This window comes from Clavelina lepadiformis, chromosome 1, assembly GCF_947623445.1.
Source record: "Clavelina lepadiformis chromosome 1, kaClaLepa1.1, whole genome shotgun sequence".
Lineage (NCBI taxonomy): Eukaryota > Metazoa > Chordata > Ascidiacea > Aplousobranchia > Clavelinidae > Clavelina > Clavelina lepadiformis.
The window spans coordinates 9,082,962-9,101,781 of NC_135240.1; the positions used below are offsets into that span (position 1 = coordinate 9,082,962).

At 33.8% G+C, this 18,820-nt stretch overlaps 1 protein-coding gene across 1 annotated transcript; it reads right to left on the bottom strand.

Moving 5' to 3' along the window:
• Window positions 1–803: 803 nt before the first annotated feature.
• Window positions 804–11,649, bottom strand: LOC143450322 (uncharacterized). The gene is made up of 18 exons (XM_076950817.1): window positions 11,495–11,649; window positions 11,277–11,354; window positions 11,027–11,160; window positions 10,695–10,827; window positions 10,541–10,610; window positions 9,080–9,153; window positions 8,750–8,953; window positions 7,159–7,343; window positions 5,723–5,828; window positions 5,470–5,610; window positions 5,278–5,318; window positions 4,794–4,905; window positions 4,473–4,643; window positions 4,257–4,364; window positions 3,915–4,043; window positions 2,048–2,155; window positions 1,809–1,946; window positions 804–1,689 (listed from the first exon to the last, which is right to left on the bottom strand). The coding sequence occupies exons 1-18, from the start codon at window positions 11,576–11,578 to the stop codon at window positions 1,543–1,545; spliced, it is 2,163 nt and encodes a 720-aa protein (XP_076806932.1). The 5' UTR covers window positions 11,579–11,649; the 3' UTR covers window positions 804–1,542.
• Between the last annotated feature and the right edge of the window lie 7,171 nt (window positions 11,650–18,820).

Consider the following 18,820-nt stretch of genomic DNA (forward strand, 5'->3'; position numbering starts at 1 on the left):
ACGTCGACCTGTAAATCATCGCCGAGCAAATCTTTTAGCTTCAGGCACCAGATTGATATCTACGTGGTTGTTGACGTCAATTGATAGTTTTCTCCCTAAATGTCGCCCTGAATATTTTCAAGATGACTTTCGTCACAATCACGACAGGCAAAATACCTGACCTCGGACCAGTGCGCAGTAACCTGACATTATCACAATTGCAAGCTTTCAAATTGTCAACGAAAATTACTGTGAGCGATGGGGTGGTTATAGGCGCCCGCACGCAATCATCATTTATCAGTGAGCGCTTAAGATCGGCTTTTCGGGTCAACATCAAGAAACGAGATAACCAAGACCTGTTTTCTGCAGAATAAGTTATTGAGTCGCGCGCTGGTATTACTGTGATTGTTGCAATCCAAAGCTGTAGCGAGATAAAATGTTTCCGGGACAAGTAATACTGTATATGTCTCTTCTCCCGCACTTTTCTCGCCTCCTCCATTCTAAATTCGGAATTCGGCTACGGCACCTGTTCACGATTTAACGTCAGCATACTTCAGCGTATTCTGTGACGTCTTGGGTACAATTTTTTTAAAACGATTGTGTTGTTTTTCTGTGTTCCAATAAGGAACCGGTACAAAAACAAGAAAAATCACAAATGCCTAGGTTCTGATTCGAACATTTTGCAAAAACAACCTTTGATTTTTCGTTATGTTTATTTAATTTAATTATAGCGGTGTTATTGAATATGGCACGAGGGTAATAATGTGCCAAGATCGCATTTTTTCAACTTCAACTTAATTAAAAACTACCATGGAAAAATTTGTGTTCAAGTAGGAAATGCTACGCAAGCAAATACTTTTCAGGTTACTGCTGAATTTATAACTGTTGGTACAATATAAAATAGTGTGACAACTTGTGGGTATGGAACGATTGCGGGATCGGTAGAACTGCGTATAGCCGTGGACCATCTCGCATCGTAAGCTAAATTCGTTTAAATCAAACGACTAAGACATCTAAGGCATCACCTTGTGGCAGCTAAACTTTTATTATTCTAAATCTAAAGTGATTATGTTAGACCTTCGACAACGTAAACACGCATCTCTGCTAGTGACACTTGTTTGCCTTAAATGGAACGTTCAAATTTAACTAAAGGAATTTAATAGAACAGTTAACAAACATTACATAACAGTTTAACTATAAAGAACAATTGCTATAATACATAATATTCAGTATAAATAATATACGAAATAATGGCAGGAAAGTATGTACAACTGTACATTGTACCTCAAATACAAGCGGAATAAATAAATGTAATAAACCACATAACACTGAACCCATATAATGGTAATACAAAAAAAGGAAAACTACGCATTTCATCAACAATTGGCAGTAAATGTTTGTATAGGTAATAGATTTCATTAAGAAATTTCAGAGGCTTAGCCAAATCTCCGGGCACGCAGAAGAACAGAAAGTAACAATTCATAACCACAATAACTAGTACAATCGGCAATCTGTAGGTCTTTATTTCATGCAAAGTATGGTCGCATGAAGCTGCAAAGCGAGTTACTCAAAAAATCCATAAACTTTGTCTACATCAAACCAGTTGTATTCGTTAGCACTCTTATTTTCCTTAACTGACTTCTTTGCAGGCCTTCGTGCGAGTGAATTTTTAACCGAACATTTCTTTGCGGAAGCTGATTTTGTATTGCGCTAAACAGAGTAGAACCGAATAAGCTTGCTTTTAAGTTCTGAATGATGACGCAGTGAGGCGTGAGTAAATGAATATGTATTAGCATACTAGCAGCTGTCATTTACAGCATAATGCATACCATCAAGCTCCCTGGCTTTAGTACCCTTTGAATCGGAGTGCTGTGTTTTAGTGTGAAGCGCTTTGGTTTTGTATACTTTCCACCACTCGCCTGTATTGGAGATTTGCACCAACTTTCATCAGCACCAGAAAAAGAAACCTGCGTTAAAGGCAGCATTTCAAAAGAAGGAAACGTATGCTGGAGTTTTTAAATTTAAATTTATTACAAAATACAACTAGGTACAATAGAAACATGATTACTTCATTTGCTATCGGTTCATAAAAACTGCGCCGTGGTTTTGATATCTTTCTGCTTTTAGAAAAACTGAGAGGCTTGCAAAGTGATGTGTTACCTGGAGTAATAAGGACCTGAATAAAAATGAATAATTACTTTTTTGTAATTTACTATACCATTTAGTAAAATATTTTGCATCGTCTGCAACTATTTTAGATAAGAAGGTACTGAATCGAACACACTTCAAAAGTGCAAGCAAGAATATGTCATAGTTTTGCTTAGAAAAGTGTGAGCCAAAATTTCAACTTTTAAGAAAAGCAACAAAACAAGAGGAAGTTAAATTTTTCAGCTGCAAATTATTCTGCTTATTTCACATTTTAATGTGATTTTTTGTTTCTCAGTGCATCTATGATGGTTTCTGAGCTTTGATACCATCTTTATTCCAAAGACTGTCTTGACTTAACAGGTGACATGTAATGTCCTAATGACGTCGAAAAAATAGTAACCGCTTAACTTCAAAATTAGGCAGTGCACGTTGTTCTGCATTCACGTTATTATGCTGTCTCAATGGGACTGCTCATAAATATAAGTTGACACTCTAGCTTGATTGACCGTACAGTCTATGATCTATTCAACATTTTATTATTTTCCATGCCAAACTGAAAAGTAGTTAACGTTAAAGATTGAATATTCAACTTATTACTAAAACTTAAGTAGTTAAAGATCTAATAATACTTTTAATTTATCAACTGATTACAAAAAGGATTTATTGGAACAAAAATTCGATTACCAAAAATATGCTAACGATTGACAATCGATTACCTATAATGATTATTCCAACGCTGTTCGTGAGAAAGGTTTTCTGTATGCGTGTTTGAGAGAGGAAGGGTTAGTGATATGATGTTGTGGCGGCTTCGCCCCAAATGCTTTGTACTTTATTTGTATTTAATTCAATTCCATATAATGTCACTACAGCGATTTTGTGTTGGATCGTACCAACTCACCTTTTCAATTAGGCATTCGTGCAGGGCTTTACCTGATGAGCAGATGTATTTGGTACGTTATGTATCTCGGGGAGTTCCAGAATTAGATCTAGATATGCATTCAATAAAGCCCCGTGCAAGGCGTACATTTTGCTCAATAAAGTTACAGATGTTGTATCCCGTATGCGATGCTGGGGAACAGCCCATTTTCAAGAGTCAAATTAAACATGGAAATGTGGGTATCACACTACATAAAATATGCCACAATGTCTACCCTCGTCAAGGGAGGAAATGGAGAAGGTTTCGGTTTCATTACTTCTGTGCCCACATCATTTTATTTAAAAAAATGGTATTTACAAAATAAATAAAACACGTAAGTGGTAATTTCGTTTCCAAATAGGTTAAATGTCTAAATATGTCTTTTTTCATTAAGAAATTTAAATTTTTCTTAAGAGTTTGAAGTGCATTTTCATTTGTTCGAGTTTTGCGTCCAAGTTAAGCCCGCTTCATTACTTTCAATGTGACTTGTGACATTGCAATGTACTTCAAGTAAGGAGTTACTCCAAATTTATGTTGGGGAGGATTTCAAAACGTTTGGGATTACAGGGGAGGAATACGATAAAAACACTGCAAACAATGGGAGCCGTGTGTGGATCTGGACTGGTAGGTCGTGGGAGAACTTGATAAACATTTTACTTTGTTATGCAGACATTAAAAGTAACTTAAATAAAAAAGTCAGGCACGATTCAAAGAGTTTGGGGGATCAGCCATAACATAAAGGCCATTCGACAATAGCACTATAGGAAATACTGTATCATGCATTGTAATTGGTTAATTGTCTAAACTGGTAACGCTATGAGAGAATCCAATTTTGAGATATTGTCTAAAACCATACTATTTAAAACCGCACCTTATTACATTGGCTGTGCAGTTGATTTTTTGATATTTCGTTTTGCAACTTGTCTTGGGCTTTTTTTATTTCATCCTGCATCTTTGTGATTTCAGCCGCATGCTTTTCTTCCAAATCTTGCTTTTCATTCTGTAGAAAAATTGAGGAAAGAATTTTATTCTTAAAGCAAATGCATTTTTCCCAATCAAACATGATTTTATGATGGTCTGTGCCATAAATAAAGCAAATCATACTGCAATACTGAATGCACAATGAAAACAATTTACGATAAATTTTCGCAATGTCGCTGTGCATACTGGTTAAAATATTTCTTATAAAACGTTTTGTGTAAAAGAGACGTACCTGATGTAGCTTCATCTGAGATAATTTTTCATCATTTATCACTTTGATTTGCTTATTAAGTTCACAAAGTTCAAGTGCTTGGCTATTCCTAATTGCTTGCAACTCATTCTAATGAGATAAAAAATAATAAATAATTTAAGATTTTTTTTGTTAAACTTATTTTTTTTAAGAACTGAAATAACTGTATAAATAAAACCATTTAAATATAAAACCAACATATAGCTGAGCAGAAAGGTTGAGAGCCTTTGTTTGATCTTCTAAAGTAAGTGTTTTTAATTTAAGTTCTCCTTGGTAAGTCGAAATAAAATTTTCTTTTTCAGTCAGAGCATGCAAACTTTTTTTCTGCTCTTCATTGAGTGTACCTAGATCTTTCTCCAAGTTTTCAAGCTAAAAGTACAGGTGAATAAAAGGCTTAGAAAAAATGCAGTGGAAAAAAAGTTAAATTCTCAAGTATTTAATTTTAAATTAGTAAAAGTTAAAACAAAAGGGTATCCATTTTAAAATGATAACTACAGTAAATAATTTAGATAAAAGTACCTTTTCAACCAAATCAGTTGTTTTTATATGCAAGTCAGTCTCATTGCTTCTTAATTCAGTTAATTCTTTTTGCAGACTCTCATTTCGTTCCTTTAAAATAGCATTGCCCGATCTGTACGCAAAGTCACAATTATGCCACACTGCCAGCAAGGTTACTCAACTATTTGAACAGTATATGTAATTTAGGATACACATAACATTCAATTATTTTCAATTTAAATTAATGAAACAGCCCAGAAAGCAACGAGCTGGCAGTTTAATCTCATGGTCTAGCGCTTCAAAAAAAAGTTAATTAGGTACATGTATAATTTGACAGTAATAACTTGTTTTTGTATGACATTAAATGCTTTCTACAGTAAAACCATTGTGATTCCTTAAGAAGCAAAAACATAACATTTTCAAGTTTTAAATCAGCATTTTAAACACACTATGAAATCCTTAGTCCTACTTCTTTTATTACAAGAGTACGGTAGAAGTGTCTTACCTTGACTCTGAGAATTTTTCTTCCATAGACGCTTTGATGAGCTAGAAATACATAAAGTAATTTATTGCAGAAACAAAACTGTCTTTTTATAATAACAATGTGGAACTCATAACTACGGTACTTAATTTACCAATTGGTTATTCTTACCTAACAAGACAACAAATTGAATTACATAGCATTGCAAACACATACTTTTAACTCAGATAATTCAAACATCAGTTGGTCAATTGTATTCTGGTATTGTTGAAGCTTAGTAAAATCATCTGCCTTTGTGTTAACTAGCTGGTTGTATTTTTCATTCAGTTCATTTTTATAATCCTCAAGCAATGAAATCTAGTAAATGAGTCTAGTAAATCTACCTAGTAAATGTGTTGAAGAATTGAACAGGATGTCATAAATTGACAAATAAAACCAAAATTACAATCAAGGATCCAGAAAAACATACCTTTGTACTTGCATCATAACATGTCTTTTCAAGATGATCAATTTTAATCTGATTTTCCTCCAACAACTTACTTTTGTTATTAATCTCTTTATTTAAAATCTCCATCCTGAACAAGGAATGGCACTTTTAAGTCTTCCTTTATTTTATATAAAGTAGAAAATAGTTATTAAAGTTATTACTTCATCAAGCATGAGTTACAAGTTATGATGTTACTAATCAGTAGTAAATGTAGACTGTGCGATTATGATTTCTCAATATAAATCTTTAAAGTGTTTAGGCGGGTAACAGTGTCACCAGGCAATGCAACTCTTCTTGTAGTTGTGTACTTAATTTCTGGATGGATTGATAAGGGAAGTACTGCAGAACTTTTGAGTTGTCAACAATCATTCTATTCTAAATTTCACAGAATGACAACATGCTTCAATTGAGGTGAATTATATTAGGTAGTTGTTTTAGACTGTTAAGAATATGATGCAGTTGAAACAAAGTAAGCCTAGTTAATACAATCATTCAATAACTTGGCAAAGTTGTATGTTAGGTCCAGATCACTAACCCTATCATGGTTTTTGGTGAACTTAGAAAAAAATAGGAGTTGTGTGACAAGAGAAGTAACAGTTATAGCCAGATTACAACCTGTTTACTAACTTTTGGTATGCTGCTAAGTAGTTTGATGTGGGTTAGCCAAGAAATGTCAAGGCACACAACTAACAATATAAAATGATGGAAGTATTCAGTATTTACATCGTTCAATCACAACATAACTACCAATCAACAATATAATAACGAAAGAATTTGTCTATTATATCTTTGTTTAATATCTATCACTTGATTTTATTTTTTACTCAAAGAACACCTTAGTGCTTCGCAATTTGGTTTTGGAACACCCAGGAATACTGGATCAGTACAACATGTAACTGTAAAACGATTGTATTTTAAACTGATTGAGGGTGTAGAAAGGAAACTCATAAATGTCTTAAAATTTTGATGATGTTTGGATTAACAAAAGGATTTGGTGCATACACACTATTACTATATCAAATAGTATTTGGCCGATTTCAAAAATTAAGCAATACTCCAAAAAGTCAGAATATGATAAATATGCCAATTCTTAACCACTAACTGCTTATTCAGTTTTTAACTCATGTCAGCACATTGACACATCCGTTAAATCATGGACAAGCTGAACAACTGAAGTATACATTATCTAGATTCTAGAATACTTACCAAACCATCAGCAGCTACCATGACAGAGTATACACATCTTTTTTTTGCGAACTTTAAATTCATTTATTTGTAAGGCAACTTATTATTTAAATAGTTCAAAATGTATTTGCTCAACTGTTCAAACTTGTTAAAATTGTACTTCTGCTTAGAAAATAATCTCTATATGATTTTTGTAACTAGTTGTACTTTAGCGCTTTGATTATTTAAACTACCTGCCCAGTTGTTGCTCAGATTGAGTTTGCAAGGCATCGGTATCGTACTCATATTTCTCTTCTAGGTGTTGTATTTGAAAACACTTTTCATTCAAATTATCTTCTAAATAAGTATTCAATCGTTGTGATATCTTCAGCTTTTCAGTGGTCTGGGTTAACTTACCAGACGTTTCTTTCAATGAAAGCTGTCAAAACAACTAAGCTCACGACATGCAAAACATTTACATCAGCGGTGCCCAACCTTTTCTGATCTACTTTTCAAGGAGCCAATCTCCTGCGGTCTACTAGTTCATTGTCAACATCACAAATCCACACTCATCGTTTTCGGTGTTTCTTCATAATTTTTAATTGCTAATCTCAAACGTTTTCGAATCCCCCCAACACAAAATTCCAAACCCTACCATAAAATACATTGTGTGATGTCACAAAGAAATATAAGGCAAATTTAAATCGGAGGCAAAATTCAAATGAATGAAAATGCACTCAAAATCCTAAAAAGTTTTTTGCGAAACAAAGACATATTCTGCATAATTAAAAATGTAATCACTACTTAACAGCTTTATTGGGTAATAACATTTATTAATAAAACTTTTTTATGGTAGAAGCAATAAAACTAAATTTCTTTCCTATTTTCTTCCTTGCGTAGAATTCCTGCACAAAATTTAAAATCCTTGTTGAGGGTAGACATCTCAATCTCATCACAAACCCACCCTCTCTCAAACACATACATACAGAAAACCTCCTCTCACAAACAGAGTTAAGAAAATCGTTATTTGAAAAAGATTGTCAATCGCTTAAAAGGTTTGATGATTGAATTTTATTCAAAAAAACTGATCAGGTTTCTCCATTGGTAGTCGGGTGAATATTGGATTGTTTAGGTACCTAAGATACAGTAATCGACTCATTATTCAGTTTTTAAGGCCAAATAAGTTTCAGTAAGACAGGGCAAATAATAAAAAGTTGCGTTGGTCGCAGACTGAACCGTCAACCACGCTTAAGCATCACTTTTGGTTATACTTATAAACAATCGCTTTCATACATCATAATGACATAAAGACAGAAAACGTGCACTGCCAACTTTGAATTAAAGCGGCAACAGTATGCTGTTAAAAAACAAATAGCTATTCAAAATTGAGTAAAACTTAACATTTACTCGATTACTTAGAAGACATAATCACCCCAAATCACAAAATAAACAGTTACATGTAAAACAACTTTATTTTTTCTAATAACCTCGCGATCGACTTGGGATGTATCTGCAGATCACTGGTAGACCGCGATCGATTGGTTGGGCACTCCTGATCTACATTGACTGAATATATATTTTGCAACATGATTATGATAAATGGGTTGCGTCTTACAAAAGTACAATGGATCTTCTACCAAACAATACATTGTTTAGCTTCCTGCACTCACAATCTTAATTTGAACAAAGATGGATGGTATAATGGCATAATAGTTTAATTCAAAAAGCATTCAATTATTCGAGAAAAGAAGTACTTTCTAATTTACTATTGTTAAGTTCATCAACAAGAAATAAACTTTTACTTAAAGTTTCTTTTTTGCAAAAACAGAGCATAGTTATACTCACTGTCAGATCATTCTTCACAGAACGCAATAGACTAAGCTCTAAGCTTAATTTTCTGTTTAATAAATTAAGTTCCTTTTCTTTGTTGGATAGAAGGTTGTAATTCTTCTCTAGTTCAGTCAGGTTATTATTAGTGTCAGACAAAGAATGTGTTAGAACCTCAATAGTAATGTCATTTTGAGAAACGAGTTGCAAGCAATCTGAGATCTTCATCATAAAACACAAATTAAAGTGATCACTGTGACTAGGCATCCACTGTAACAACAATGGAACTAACCAAATATGGCTGTAGAAAACATTTAAACAATTTACTTAAATTCAAACATTTTCTACCTTTCTCGTTTGTGATGAAGCAATTTCCACATGTTTAGCATGTTCATCATTTAACTGTTTTTTGAAAGCTTCCACTAGTTTGCAAATTTAAAAGTGTTTAAACAATGATTTCAGTAAAGAAAAACATTTTAGCAATATGTCAGAACTTAAGAGTTTTAGTTAGAGTAATTCTACACTGAATTTAAATTTTCTTTACCGTCAAAAATATTTCGTCCAAGAAGTTATACTTCAGTTAATACTTAGCTTTAAATAAAACGATATGCTCAAGCCTCATTGAATTTGAAATAATCTATGTATGCACATGTTTTCAATAAAAGAATTTGCATACAATTTATGAATTAAAACTAATATTAGAATATATAATTATTTTATTACAATACAAGTAAATAAACAACCATTTGTTACAAATAACTTATAGTAGATTACTTGGTTTTCATCATTCTTACGTATGGCGTACTATACATTATTATTAATTATTTTAAAAGTTATTAGCATTGGAAAATTAGGTAGTATAAATTTGGGAGCGCAACTGAATTTTTGAGCTGAAATCATGGGATCTTGGGAATTGAAATGGATATTTTGGACATCTCCAAAATGAGCTAATTCTCTTACCAGTATTAGTTCTCTTTTGTATACAAAATAGTTTATTACTCTGGAAAATAAATGTTTTAGAATCTTTTGGGCTTTCAAACATAAACTGGTTTTGTTCTGAAGTATGACTGTAAAAATATATATTAAATGAAGTTACAAATACTGTGCTAAGAAAGGACCCTTTATTATTTCCAGAAGTTTCAAACAATGGAAGCTCATTAACCTAAAGTTGAAAGAACCGATTAACATATTTCAAGTTATCTGAAGTTATTTCAAGTTGGGGCGAGTTAACAGAAATTTTAAGTTAAGAGCTTTGAGTTATTATTACAGTAGACTCCGTTTAATACGACCACCTTGAGACCAGACTGTTTTGGTCATAGTATCCGAATGGTCACGATAACCAAAACTGCTACAGCACCGTTTAAGCACACCAGGATCGATGTAGTTTAGCATAGAATGAAAAAAATATCGAATTCATCATTTATTTCGTTAACATTAGGCAGTAACATAAAAGTGAACATCATTAGGTCAATTGAGAATACAAGTCTCCCAATCATAACTGTGAGTTTGCATAATTGACAAGAAAAATTATTAGAAAACTACGAAAAAGATGGAAAAATGGTCATAATAATTAATATCCGAAGACTGTACATAGTAAACGGAAAATTTTACGTGACAAAATTCGGGACCGTGCCAAAATGGTCATATAAAGCGGATTCTATTGTGGATGTTTACATGCATTTTGATATGCAATTCACTGGAAGTCCAGGAGGTTCTATGAACCATATTTTGAATAAAGTTCAGTAAACAACTTTTGACTGTATATAGAAAAACCATAACCATAGCTGCAAAACTCATATTTTAAGTCACCAGTTTCATTGTGCGTCTCTTTTTCTTTCTTGAATGCATCAGACATGGCATTGAAATCACTTGCTAGTTTCTACAAAATGTGTACACAAAGTTTGTGTTGCTTATTCAACATCAACTTCCACCAACGTGCAATAAAATGTTTCAAAATACTGACCTGAAATACTAATTTTCTATCGGCATTGTCGAACTCTATTTCACTTTTTAAGTCTTGACAGTAATTTAATGTTCCTTCCAGTTCACAAGCTTGAGTCTTTAATAAGTTACACATTTCACGAGTTGCATCCACTCTGAAATAAATATAAGGAAAAAATGTGCAAGATAAACAATTGTATGTCACCAGTCATTGGAAAGTATGCACGATTACAAATATACAGCTATACAACTACGAAAACAACCTCATTTGACAGTCTATTAAGTGTATCAAACACCAGAAGTGACAAATAATTTAAGAAACAACAGCACAAAAAACTGAACTGGCAAGCATACTTCTGAAGACAAGCAACTCTTTTATTTATTTCTTCTTGCATTTTGGTACTTAAACTTTCATTCTCCATTTGTACTTCTACTAATGACTTTCTTTGAGATTCAACAGTTTGTGTTAGATTTTGCACAGATTTTTCCTAAGATAATTTGTATAATAATATTGTTGGGTTTGAAATTGTTCTTCGAACTAAAGTCTACGTTACTATGACATGTATTATATGTATTGGTAAACAATGTTTCTAATCTAGCCTACCAATTGTTTTGTGGTCATTTCGGCTTGAACATGCCAGTTTCTGATTTTCTCCGCTTCTGCTTGAAGCAGTCGAATATCCTATTGATACACATAATGTTATGCCGTATTTACTTAGGTCAAATCAAACTTAAGATTTACTTTTTAAAAAATTTGGGGAAATATTGACGAGCATCATAACATATGGAAAGATAACAGTAAGGTAAAAACATAAAACTTACATCCTTTTGGGTCAATTTTGTTTTACCCTCTTTATGTTTTTCCATCATTTTTGGCGGAGAACAAAACATCATTCGACTTGACATAATTTTATAAGGGTTGTAACAAGGTGTATTACTATTAGTAAGTCACAAATCTGCATAATCACAAAGTTCCACAAAAGAGAAATTCAAGAATGAGTAAAATGACAGCACAAACATAGTTGTTTCAGATTTTAAAAGCAATGCTATTACAAATTACACTTACAAAGAATTAAATATTATATATAGAGTTGCCATAACCATATATGCTTCACATCAAAATTTTTTCAATTGTCTATAGTTAACAATAGAAATGAGGAACCACTTTGATTCTTCATTAAATTGCAAGCCTTTTAGGCATTGAATTGAAACAACTTAACTCAGGTAAATAGCATATGGATTTTCTACACATTAAAAAATATCTTTCCTGATATTTATTTAACAGCGGTTTGAATCCTACCCACTGGACTTATTGGATTTGACATCTAGATACGTGGTCGGCGTAGCATGCGATGTGAAATGCATAAAAGTTAGCATGGTATCTGCAGGGCAGGTAACTAAAGTAGGGGAAGGGGTAATTTGAGTAATTTTCACCTATAGCATTAAATAAAATTTGTATGGGTCCATGTAAATTTACTGTTGATTTACTGTGATTGAACATGACATTACATGCATCTACTTTCTAACTATGTAGTTGTAAAAGCATAATTTCTTTCTTTTAAGTAAACAAAAAAACCTTTTTTCAGATGACTTCTCTATATCCAATTTTCCAACATTTTTGGGGTAATTTGAGTACACCACAAAAAACGCAGAAAATTCTATTGAGGCTGTTTTATTCTCCAAAGTAATGTGTATATAGGTACACCTGCTAGTTTCAAAAAAAGAAAGCAGATGAATATGCCTTCACACAACAAATCAAAACACATCATCAAAACATGTCCAAAATCGACACAACACAAAACCATGTATGGGTGTGTTTCAAAATGATGTACCATCTAACTCAATTTTTTAACTATGGAATCATGATGAAATTTTGCTTAATATGAGTCATGGAAGACTTGAAGTTAAACAATTTAGTGCTCCTGTCTATTTTATATTGTAACTTTTGCATTGCTAGTGACCACAAGTTAAAGGTTTTTTTTCTTCTATTTTTATCCCATTTTAAAACTGGTATAAAAATTGTACTTTTGAAGACAGGGTCAGGAATTTTAAGAGTTTTAGGTTATCCAAATCATGAAAAAGCAAATTTAATTTAAAAATTCCTAAACCTATGGTATTGAAGAAAAATGGCACGAACCAAGCAGACCGCAAGAATTGATTGAAGATTGTGAAGATTGAAGATTTAGATCTCTGGAAAGCATAGGTGAAGAATGGCCGAGACCTTCACATATGCAGACAGAGTCAAAAGACAATGGAATAACGACGTGGCTGCAGAATACAGCAACCATCGCGAAATAACCATCCAACTGATCAATGACAACAAGAGGGAAGACATCTACAGGTTACTAAAAGAAACCAAGATACCGATAGAGTACATCGAAGGAATCATACAGAAACCTGGAAACACGGTAAATATTACTGTAGACAGGAAAAACAATGCTATAAGACTTGCAGACTTACTCCGCAAGAGGCCGGAAGGAAAGTCGGCCATAGCCCATGGAGACGAGAGAATAGATCTCACGATCAGATGGGTACCGATCGACTACCCACAGAGACACCTCGATGAAATCCTCAAAGAATTCGAGATCCAAGGCCCAGCTCAACTGGGTGTCGACAAATATGGTATAAAAGACGGTAGAAGGATATACAAAGTCAACAAGAAGACGATGGAGCGGCACCAACTCCCATCGTATCTATACTTAGGCAAAATAAGATGTGCGGTAAGCTACAACGGGCAAATCTCAACTTGTTCTTACTGCACAGAACAGGGACACAAATTTAAAGAATGCCCAAAGAGATTCCAGGAAGATACGAACAATCCGGTTGGACAAGACTCTCCGATGACGACTGCTCGAAATTTGGAATCGGACGAGGAGGGACCATCACCTTCCCCCAGCGAAAATCATAAAGAGGTTTCTGCCCATGCAGAAACAGATGAGCAAAGACGAGCAAAAGAAAGGAGCAGTTTACGCGTGAGGAGGAGCCGAGCAAAAATAGAGCCCCCGTCGGAGGAGAGCCCGGAGCTCAACTCTAATGCGAACCGAGGGAACAAGAGAAAGGATATCAGCGGGGACTCAACAGAAAATCTAGAAAAACAGGAAACACAAAGAAGTAAGATAGATCATATGGCATTTGACTTTGCCAAGTTGCCAATAGACGAAATTACAGAAGTCCGATGTGCGTGCAAGAACTACGTTCAAGTCCGGAGAAGCAACGACCCAGCGAAAGAGGCTCCACAATTTGAAGAACCGGTCTACTGTGAGGGATGCAATGGAGCTCTAATACGATGTAATTGTACAGATTTCTCGTTCCAATTCGTAGACAATAGATACCACCAATGCTATTTTAAATGCTGCGACATGACGTATAAACCGAACCCCAGTGAACTCAATGACACTGCTTTCTAACCTAGAATGCCTTTGGAAGTACTCTGTGTTTTTTTCCGAAACTTATACGATTGTTTTTTTATTATTATTTTTTATTAAGCGTACCTTAACAATGTTTGAGAACGTTTAATAAACAAAAAACAAAAAGCAAATTTAATTTAAAAATTCTTTTTATTTGCATGCAAAATTATTTAATCTTGAATAAAAGCAAAAACAGATCATCAAAAAGCTTATTGCAGTTTAGTAGAAATTTCTTAAATGACTTAGATTATCATTGTTTAAATATTTTCTCCATCCGTCACAAAAAATGGATTCAGTTTTTTATGTAGATTTATGTTTGTTGTTAAAAGTAAATGTATGGAAAAACCATCTGTATTGGTGCTGTCAATTAACAGAATACCTTTTATTAGACCTTTCCTAGTTTCAGGTAGAAATAATATCTTTTGAAATTATTCTCCGACTGTCACAAAATGTCATTTTAATACATTAACCATATTTTTGGTAAAAGTTAATAATTTAACAAAATATTTTTAGTTTTTGGTGTTAGTTTTTTACATAAGATTACTATGGGACGGAAACCAATCGGGCAAACAGCCATGTCTGCCAAAGAAAGGAAACTAAAGTCTAGAAATAATAGTAAATGGAACATGGAAGAAATTAGCAAAAAAGACAGAGAAAGAAAACAGAAACAGCGAGAAGCCTTAAAACATGACAGTGAAGCAAGGAAAAATTATCTGAAAAAAGACCGTGAAAGAAAAAAACTAAGCTACTGTCAGAAAAAAAGGAATTTAGTTGTAAAAATCAATAAAGGATATAAAAGTTGCTCTTCCTTAAACAGATCTGTAAATAAATTGAAAAAGCTCTTCCAACAAGCCCAACAAAACAGGTTGAAGCAGTTACTCAACTTGCAAGGTCTTTGAATTGTAAGTTTGTGCCCCTTATACCTAGCAATGGTGGACCAGGAAGACCAAAAATTGTGAACCAAGAAGTTACTGCAGATACAATTTGTGAATTTTTGCAGCGACCTGATGTATCGTATGTGTTACCTAGTCAAAATAACCAAGTTTATATAGGAAGAAAAAATGGTTAAAAAGTATTCCAACAAAAGCATTACTTAATGTGGACAATTGTAGAGCTCACTTCACTCATGCAGGATTCTTCAGATGACTCAATTAACAACATAAAATTTTCCACTTTGTACAGGTTTATAAAACTTAACAAACAATTTACGTATCAGAGAGACATTCCAAGAAACACTTGTTTATGCCCGATTTGTGAAAACACTACTTTGTTTTGTGAAGCAGTGAATAAAGTTAATGATACAATTTCTGTTCCATTAAATTGCCACCTTTTGTTAAATGCTGTAACTTGCAATCCAATGAAAAAAATCTGTGCCCAAGAACTATGTTCTGAATGTCCAGATGCAAATTTTGATGATATTCATTGCATAAATATTATTACGTACTATACATGGAAGAAAATTAGTGGCCGTTCCTATCCTGAAAAAGTTTTAGTTGTGGTTCAGAAGCCTATGACAAAATAAAAAAGATGTAGCTTCACTGAAAATGCATTATTTCATTAATAGAGCACAACGCATGCAATGTAAATTGGACATTGATGGTTTGCAGCAAGGGGAAGCAGTGATCCACGTAGACTATGCAATGAACTACAAAAATGTCAATCAAAATGAAGTTAAGGCTGCTTTTTTTGGTAATACCCAATTTTCAGGGTTTACAGCATGTTGTTATGACAAAATCAGAGAAAAAATTCAATGCAAAAATTTTGTTCTAACAACACCAGAGAATGAGCATTCTGGAAGCGTTACGTTTCATCTCTGCAATATGTTGTTGAAAAAGCTTCAAAGTGAAACTAGTCTGTCACTCCAAAACAGTGGTTCCCAACCTTTTTTGGTGTCGGGGCCGAATTTCAAACTCCAGAGTACGTATGGAGCCGCATGATAACACTAAAGTAATTATAACTAAAATTTTAAAGCATGAAAGCATGTACCAACGAATAGCAAAACTGACAAGAAAAATAACACAAATCAATTTAATGTCCAACTTGACTCCAACTCCAACTGACAAGTCAAAAAATAATCGCCCTAATTATTATAAATAGATGTTTTATATTTTTTTTGGGATTTTCAGGGGTCAATGAGAGCCGCAAGAAGGCTAGCTTGGAGCCGCGGTTGGGAATCACTGCTCCAAAAGGTTAAATTTTGGTCAGATGGATGTTGCTCACAATTTTCACCCCAATTTAGGCTACACATAATAAATAAAGAAAAACTGGTTGTTTGAACACCGATTTATAATCAATAAACAAAAGAGAGAGTGCACGCCACCAAATTTGTAGCTTTGTACACATGATTTCTTGTCAAAAACTGCCGTACTTTCCAGTCGGGGACTAGGGTGCATATCAAGACATGCGAGTTCTCAGCAAAAACTGCCACGACATACCAGTAGGCCTACTTTGCAGTCTGGTCAATAAGGTATCAATCAGTTAACTTCGTTAATGTTTAGGTGCCATCATCAACATCGGGTTCCACTTAGTCGTGGTTGACTATATGGACTGTTGCTTTGTAATTCCATAAAGTTTTCTTGGCACAATAAGGAAATGGTTTGCCATTGCCTTCTTCCTTTTGAGATGCCATTGACTCTTTGATTTGAGCCCTTCTGCCTTTAGGTGGCATTTGCTCCATAAAGGGCGCGTCTGCCCTTCCCAAACGCTCCTCCGTCATGTGCCATTGGCACTTCTTGTGTGTACCAGTTATATCGCTGGTAATTTGGTTTTCTGTGAAATATCTTATTTAAGTGAAAGTAACAGTAATATGAGATTAGTTGAATGTTAAGCTTAGACCTATAGACTATGAGCAAGGCTACATGGATAGCGTAACAATCTAAGATTTCCTTTTCTTTTCTATAGGTAAATAACATAACTTTAGCTTAGAAAGATGCGCCGAATACGTTGATTGTGATCACAACTAGCAATTTTAAGTCAATCGCTAATCATTTCAAACTTATTTTGATAAACCTAGTTTAATACGTAGGCTTGATTGCTATAATTACGGTATTTTGATTTATTTTCTGTACAGGGAAATTATTCTGATTGTTCTTTAAAGTCACAATCATTGAATATTTTCCTGCGCAAAACGAGTTAAGTAGGTTACTTAAAAATGTAGACATAATTAGAATATGGTATAAGATTTTCTTTTTAATTATTAGGCTTCTAGTCCAGTGGTTCTTAACCCCTGGATCGCAGAGCCTTCGAAAATGGGTTGCGACAGGGTAGTGGCTATACAACACTGAAAGTCAATATTTCTTATAAGCGATGTCTGTTCTATTCTATACCATACGCGAGAGACCTCCAAAATAAGTAGGCTATAATATACTCAAAATTCAACTTGGGTCGTCAACGCTCCCACAGATGAGATTTTGGGTCGAGGAAAATAAAGATTAAGAACCACTGCTCTATAGGCCTATAGTCGATCATTTTGGCCCACTATAGCCTACTGCAAAGTTTGCTTTCAGGATGCCAATAAGTGTACAGCCTAAATTTGCGACACGTCAACGTAATATAAAATAAAAGGCAAAATGACAAAAAAGCGGTATAAAATTGGCGCAGAAGCGAACTTTCTGTGCCAGACGCATCATGCAAACTTTCTAGTTTACGGAAATGCGCCAATAAATGCAAAGGAAAAATGTGCACCATGCTAACGTAATACTTACACCATAGGAAATTACTGCCATTCTGCGCCATAAAATTGGCTCAGAAACGACTTTCTGCGCTGGAGAAATTTGGGGTATCGTATAAACTCTTCAGTAGGGTAATCAAATCTTTGCAAAAGTGGAGTAACTGACTGTTGCAACTTAACAAGTTTGGCTGCTTCTGGCTTACTAACAGCTTGAAATAACTTTATTTAAAATAACAGACAACCCAAGTCACGTGATTGTAAGAATTAACAAATTACTGGGGTATTTTTAATTCCACTATTTTCAATGAAAAAATACATCAATTTTCATTAGTTATGCTAAGTGCAATAAATACTAACAAAACAAACAACAATAGTTATAATACTTTGAGACTATAATTGCTTACCGCAAGTTTTTATAGTCGCCTACTCCAATATGCTGTGATAAGGTATCATTATGCGGAGTAGTCATATGTCTCAATATGAGTTAAGTGATAAAATCAAGGTTGAAAGTTCAACATAATAAGGCTTAGACGAAAATGACGTTTTATATTATATATTTTATGCATCATACTTCACTTAAATCTTGCGCTAATAGAGGGTGTAACGGTGAAAATTAGTCTAGTGACATATTGTAATTAATTTTCGTCAAGCACATCTAATCCGCCGAAACGTCAGGAATGACCTATAATAATTAACCGATAGTTAAAACAACAAAATTCAGGTTTTCGGGCGCAGGAAAAATTATCATCAATATTCCTATTTAGGTAAACGTGTAATTAACAAGTCAAGGAAGGAGACTACATTTCTACCACATACTATTTAAAGGTGAAGATCGTATTTTTTTCAAAAAAATCATACTACAATATAAGAGTGTCATGTCATCGAAATTGGTAAGTATTTGGCATTTTCGTAGCAAGCAGACAATTAAAGCAGGCTACTATACCAATTGCATGTGTTAAAGTGTCACTTTAAAAATTAGCAACCAAAAGCCTACGACAAATAATTTTTCGTGAAGCCCACAAAAATTCTGTTATGTAACGACGTATAGCTTATACTATACAATAATTCTCT

Coding starts and splice junctions, on each gene's coding strand:
- LOC143450322 (XM_076950817.1), bottom strand. CDS start 11,578: ATGTCAAGTCGAATGATGTTTTGTTCTCCGCCAAAAATGATGGAAAAA. Junction 7,344..8,749: donor CTGTGAAGAATGATCTGACA/GTGAGTATAACT, acceptor TTGTTTTGACAG/CTTTCATTGAAAGAAACGTC. Junction 5,611..5,722: donor GTTATGATGCAAGTACAAAG/GTATGTTTTTCT, acceptor CTCATTTACTAG/ATTTCATTGCTTGAGGATTA.